The 6634-nt window shown below is 36.5% G+C and overlaps 1 protein-coding gene across 1 annotated transcript; it reads left to right on the top strand.

The window, feature by feature from the left end:
• Nucleotides 1-1267: 1267 nt before the first annotated feature.
• Nucleotides 1268-6616, top strand: chac2 (ChaC, cation transport regulator homolog 2 (E. coli)). The gene is made up of 3 exons (XM_046068111.1): nucleotides 1268-1629; nucleotides 2292-2327; nucleotides 4940-6616. Exons 1-3 carry the CDS (start codon nucleotides 1495-1497, stop codon nucleotides 5333-5335), a joined length of 567 nt encoding a protein of 188 aa, XP_045924067.1. The 5' UTR covers nucleotides 1268-1494; the 3' UTR covers nucleotides 5336-6616.
• Nucleotides 6617-6634: the final 18 nt, after the last annotated feature.

Genomic DNA, 6634 nt, shown 5'->3' with positions numbered 1-6634 from the left:
AAATTTTTACTAAGGTAATAAATGAAGTTAAAAGTAGGGTAAATTGTCATTGACTCCAATGCAATCAGACTTCTTTTTGCAACCAGTGGAGTCGCCCCTGCTGTCCATTAGAAAGAATGCAGGTTTAAGGCACTTACTTATTGGCTTACAGCTTCACTTTTCAGACACGGAGGTTGCCGCTTATTCTTTTATATGTCAGTTACAGAAATACAGGAAGTCCTAGGTGGAAATCAAATCTAAGAGGCTGGCTATATGATTTATGGCTTGTCTGGTTTAAACAGAATACTTAGAGATAAACATTTTTCAGATAAAAAATTCATTCATCATTCATCATTTTGTGTCGGTCCCTGCGGACAAAAGTGGTAGTGTTTCCACAGTCTCCTGTCATAAAGATCTTGATCGCATGTGCATTTGTTTAGAAAGGTCAGTATAAGAAAGGCTCAACTTACTATTTTTCTATTTTAAACACAGCTGTTTGCAGGTTGCATAGTGGTGAGGTAGTGGCTATGTAAGATAACTGTAACATGAATATGGTGAAATTACAAACAGGACCTGTAGTTTTTCTCTTTGCTGATCCTGCCCTAGTAGTATCAGGCGTAACCACAAAATATAACGGCGAAAAATAAAATTCCCTAAAGACAATCTTCTCCTGCTTTCTTTTACATTCTACTCACAACTTTGCCTGGGAAAATGTAAACATAAACATAGGCTCTTCCGGTCACATTGCATTAAATCGCTTCGTCTGATTTCGAGGGGGACGTTAAGAATAACTATGCAGATATGGCCAACAATAGCATCACTATTTAATAGTGTTTCATAATCTGTTAAAACTACTTGTAGTAGGTTTAACATAAAATAATCTTTATACAGCCCTCTGGTTATGAGGATGACATGGCCGTTTATAAAGAAAAGGAGTTGGTGGAGAAAAAAGATGGACAAAGAATAGTTTCACAGGGTTTTGTGTTTTGGCCTGGACAATTTGCCTCAAATTAGACTCATGTACTTGGACTCTACTGAAGCAGCTACAAACACCTGGAATGGAGCCTTGCTTTCAAAATAAAAGCAGAGCGCTCTTAATGGCATGCCTATAGTGATACGGTACACGCAACGAAAATAAAATGCTATGCAAAAAAGACATTGTATTGTGTATTGTATTGGCTGCCGAGAACCACTCTAAATAGTTAATGTTATCAAAATGTGTGTAATGTGTCCTGAACTTGCTGTTTATACTGAAAGTTGTTAAGCGGAAGTATGCGTGTTTATGTAACGTTAATCCAGATGACTTGACAGGCTAATGGTAGATCTTGGGTCAGGGGCCTGTAATGTACGTGTGATACTACAGTTGGATAACACTACACTGTTGCAGGTGTACGTGTCAGTCGTTATAATGTTATGACTGTCTTTGTTAGCTAGCTGTCTGAGACGTAAACGTTGCCAGTTAGTCCAGCTGTGATCGTTGTTGATGTTACGTTAACGTTAGCTTAACGTCTTATCATGTGGGTTTTCGGTTACGGGTCTCTCATATGGAAAGTGGATTTTCCATATGAGGAAAAAAGAGTTGGCTACATAAAAGGCTTCAGCCGTCGGTTTTGGCAGGGTAGTACCGACCACAGGGGAGTACCGGGTAAGGTGAGTATACGTTTCCGGATTTTAGCTAATTCCAGTGAAAACGTCGCCATACTGAGTTTGAGTGTCTGTGGAGCTAAGTGTTGCTTTGTATAACGTTAATGAGACACAAACCGAGTCTCCTAATATTATGTAATTTAATGGTATAAGTTACTGACATGTTTTGGTACTTGAATCTGAATTTTACTTAAATGTGTAAAGAGAGGAACGTAAGTAACGTTAGGCTACACATTTGACTGTTGACATTGAGTATCATCAGGTTAACGTTATACAATAATATCTTATAGAGGTGAGTAAAGTAAACTTACTGTAGGAAAGAGATGTTTTAAGATATTGCTATTTAGATCCACATGCCATTATCTATCTTTTAAAAAGATTTAGACCTCATACATTCATTGTGGTGTTATTTCTGTTATGTGTCATTATGGGGATTTATACTAAGTTGTACATTACAGGTTGTTCATTACAGTATATAAACAGTATATATACTGTAATGTTAGCTTGTATTGTTCCCATAACCTTTCCAAATAAAAAGTCCATAGTCTGTTTTGTTGATTTGTATAGTATCCCACTACTATTTTACGTAATCCTACTTGATTGCTTTACTGTATGTGATTTTGCTGCTGTTTTCAAAGTGCTTGTTCCTCTGTCTGTGTCCTTTACAGCCTGGCCGGGTCGTGACACTGGTCGAGGATCCTGAGGTGAGACATACTCTCCTAAACTTAATGGTACCATACATTACTTTGTAATGGAGCTGTAACTAAGAATTAATTTCAATGTCTTCAATGACTTTTCCAAACATCTACAAAAGTAAATAAAAAAAACATTCCCAGAGCCCAAAGCGACATTTTCATGTGTCTTGTTTTGTCCCACCAACACTCCAAACCGTATTTATTCACTTTACAGTAATTCGAGGCAGAGAATTGCAGAAAATACTCAAATTAGAGAAGCTGGGAACAGCAAATTTTTGGCATTTCTGCTTGATAAATGACCTACATAAATAATCACAATTATTCATTTTCCTTGCACCATCTTAAAAAATGGTTGTTTTTTATAAATTAATTTAAAAATGACTTAAACCAATAAAAAAATCATCAAAAAACTTGCTGATTCATTTTCTGTTGCTTTATCAACTAATCGTTGCAACTCTTTGTAATATATCACATCCATGTACAGTGTTTTTACATGTTATATGCAAAAAGAACAAAAGGTACATGTCTACAAACAATAAGGTGTGCTCAAATAAGGTGTATACAGTTGATTCCAAACACGAGATAACACATTTGCCAGACCCTTTTATGTGATTACCTAACTTGTCATAAATATTTGTCATTTTTAATAGGTAGATGTCCTATTAAAAATTATATAGATCTTTATGATAGTAATAAAATTTTGAATTGTGGCTATGAATGTGATATTTTTATTTGAAGACAGATCATGTTACGGGGAAAAGCAAATAAAATCACATTTTGTTTATACAGCAACAATAGATCACTGTATTATTGGGTAACATTAAGAGAAGACTTGCACCTCTAATATTGCAGTTGTAATATCAGTTCAAAATGATCGCAGTTAGATAGTTCCTAAGTCGTTCAGCCCTACCGACAAACTAACAATGCAACTAAGTGAAAATCGAGAGTTTAAAAATGAGATTCCACTGAATTGAACACAGAGGGATTACATCCTGTTTTTCTGAACTATATGGAAAGTATAAACGGTGCCATTGTTGAAGAACTGTCATTTGGATTGTCAAAGGGTTTTGGATATTGTATTTATTGGCATACATGCATGCCATGAGACAAAGACTCAAGGTGAACGAGCGTGTGTACAGCTTAGGAAAGGAGATGGCATCTTATACAGCTGAAACAAAGGAAAGGACACTGTATTGTATTCCGACCTTGGATGAGAGATAATTTGTTGCAGTTGATGGGAAAAGATAGAGAGATACAGAGCGTGTCATGTAATGTAGCGAGAACATGGTAAGCATCTAGAAAACATGTTTTTAGAGGTGACTGATGAGTATCTTAAAAGTGTTACTGATAAGGTTAAAATAAACCGTTGATCATCTTTCCAGCATTTGAAGGTTGTGATCACAAACTGGACATCAGTACAAACAGTGGTAGGACTGTAACTAATGACAGCTGATTGATCAACAACAATTTTGACAGTTGATTATTCACGTCATAGGTCATTTGTTAAGCAAAAATTACAAAAATTTACTCATTATAGCTTCTCAAATGTGAGGATTTGCATATCGTCATAAATTAAATATGTTTGGGCTTTGGATTTTTGGTCAGACAAAACAAGCTATTTGAAGATGTCACCTTGGGCTCTGGGAAATAGTGATGGATATTTTCCACTATTTATGACATTTTATAGAGTAAGCAACTCTACATTACATTAATATTGAACACACATTAGGCTGGACTAATAGTATATGGAATAAAAGTAACAGAGTAATAATGCTGCACCTAGCAAACATTTTTTTATCAATTAATCCAACGTTTATTTTTTTGATTAGTTGATTATTCTCACAATTAATATATCCACAATAAATAACAAAAACTTGTTTCATTAATATTTCAATATTCTGTTCAGTCATCATCCTGAAAAAGAGACACAAATCACATTGGAATAATGATAATGATAAATAATGGAATATTTTAAAATTAGTCTAATTTCCTTGTCACTGCTGTGTTATGATATTAATAATACTAATAGACCCTATTTGTCAGATGCTGGATCAGAAAAATACTGGACCTCAAAGTCAAAAGCATTGCTGTGTCACTCAAATTCATTTAAATACTGTATGTCAACCCCTTCCCCGAACTGGAGAATCAGTATTTTTACTTAAGTACTTGACTTAAAACTTTAAATGGTTATGATATGGATTGATTTAATCACTTAAGTAATATGCAGTAAGATAATCACTGTCAAATGTTTTTGTATCAATGTGGGACAACGAAAATAATTTAAATGATTGGAACAACACATTAGTTTAAGTAATTTTCACACTAATACAAGGCCATTAAAGGAAAAAGTAAATGAAAAACGGACGGACGTTAGATGACACATGGTGTAATGTTAATTTACCATAACACCAGTGGTGCAGAAATTACTTTTAACGTTGGGGAAATGAAGCAACCATTTAGAAAATAAATTTTAAGTAACAGGACAGGAGGGGTAGGATCTGCGGTGCGGTCATGCTGATGCTGCCGTCTTGACAAAGCGCTCAGGGAGGATTTCACTTTAAGTGTTCCTGCTTAACAGTTGCTGCCCCTCAAATGTCAAGCTACTGTTGTTTTCACCTCAGGGGTGCGTTTGGGGTGTCGCCTACAAGCTGCCGACGGGCCGGGAGCAGGAAGTGAAGAGCTACCTCGACTACCGAGAAAAAGGTGGTTATCAGGTCATCGCGGTGACCTTTCACCCCCGTCCACCACTCTCTCCCCCGCCCAGCCAAACGCTGCTTTACATCGGTTCTCAGGACAATCCAGACTACCTCGGCCCCGCCCCTCTGGAGGAGATAGCCAACCAGATCGTCAGCTCTACCGGTCCAAGTGGGCAAAATACGGAGTACCTGTTTCAGCTGGCTAATGCTGTGAGGACAATTCTGCCTGAGGACTCAGACACACACCTGTTTTCTCTAGAAACGTTAGTGAGGGAACAACTACACAATGTGCAGAAACACTCAAACACTCAAACGGGCTGATTGTAACTATATAATAAATAAGACTTGATCAATGTATTAAACCAGGCTGGGTTTGTCAAATAATGTCAGGGTTTAAGGTACACATGGGGCCAATCAGGATATTTATCGGGTACAGAAAACAAGTTGACAAAGTCTGTTTTGTCCATTAGTGTCACACTACAAAGAAATGTCACCGTTTTGTCCATTACACTGCAAATAATATGTAATGAAAGCTACTTCAAAGTAGGGAAAATGACGAATACATGAAAGTACTCTTAACTGGCGTCCAAACTACATGTTTAATGATCACAAAACATGCTGTGGAAAAACTTTTAGATTTTCTTCTTGTACAATATTCAACAGCATAAAGGAAGGAATAATATTGAGTGAATATATCACATTCACAGATGCATGGGGTCTGTTTTGATCCATTTTAAAACATTCAGCATTTGAAGTAAGACTGCACTGTTCTCCCAGCTGAAGTGAAATGTAGGGCTCACCCAAAATGTACGGTCATTTAAAGTTGGAGCCCATAGCAGTTTTGGCACATTTAAAGTCCCTGAAAACCTGTATTCAAATATTGATTATTTCTGTATAACATTAAATAGTCATGACTAAATAAGCAATAGTTAAAGTACAAAAACAAAACATCCTTATATACTATTAAGACTTGTGTGTGTGTGTGAAGAGCACAGAGAAAAACAACACGGACAGAAAGCTCTCAGGAGAAAACTGTTTCAACTTGGTGAGAAAGTTTTGTTTTCATGTAGGAGTTCATCGCTCAACACAAAAACCTGATTGAGAACATTTGTTTTTAGGACCTTTTAGAGTTAAACTCAAGATGGCTTTGATGATGATGTTAGGGAGAGCTATATTTTTTACCTTTGTGCACACATAAAGATGAAGAGATGTTGGATAGAGGTTCACCAGAGAATTTATGATACTGTTTTCAAATCCCTGAAACAAAAGCTGAATATAAAGTTTTGGAGCATCATCAGTCCTCCCCAAACACATTTTTTAGTGCCATTATTCATAACTATTTCCAAAGTTGATTGTCTAACCAGATAATCCTGCTTTGGTAAATGCCCTCCATCTCTCTTCCTGATATGAAAACCGAATTTCAGGGCAGATCTTATCATACTACTGAAATCACGCAGTGTACAGCCACACATGTACACTTTGTGTATTCCAGCTATGCTTCTTGTCATTCTGCCAGCATACGTCTCAGCACAGTGAACATATCAAAGTCGACAGGGCTGCATCAGAAAAGATCAACATGCAGAATAAAGATGGTGACAGCTCTTTCTATGATCCTGTCTT

The sequence above is a fragment of the Micropterus dolomieu genome, linkage group LG14, assembly GCF_021292245.1.
Source record: "Micropterus dolomieu isolate WLL.071019.BEF.003 ecotype Adirondacks linkage group LG14, ASM2129224v1, whole genome shotgun sequence".
Classification (NCBI taxonomy): Eukaryota; Metazoa; Chordata; class Actinopteri; order Centrarchiformes; family Centrarchidae; genus Micropterus; species Micropterus dolomieu.
This window is presented reverse-complemented; position numbering and strand designations above follow the sequence as displayed.

Excerpts from the sequence above, each read along its gene's own strand:
- chac2 (XM_046068111.1), top strand. The coding sequence starts at position 1,495 with ATGTGGGTTTTCGGTTACGGGTCTCTCATATGGAAAGTGGATTTTCCA. Across the intron at positions 1,630-2,291 it reads ACAGGGGAGTACCGGGTAAG|CCTGGCCGGGTCGTGACACT; the intron begins GTGAGTATACGT and ends TGTCCTTTACAG. Across the intron at positions 2,328-4,939 it reads CACTGGTCGAGGATCCTGAG|GGGTGCGTTTGGGGTGTCGC; the intron begins GTGAGACATACT and ends TTTTCACCTCAG.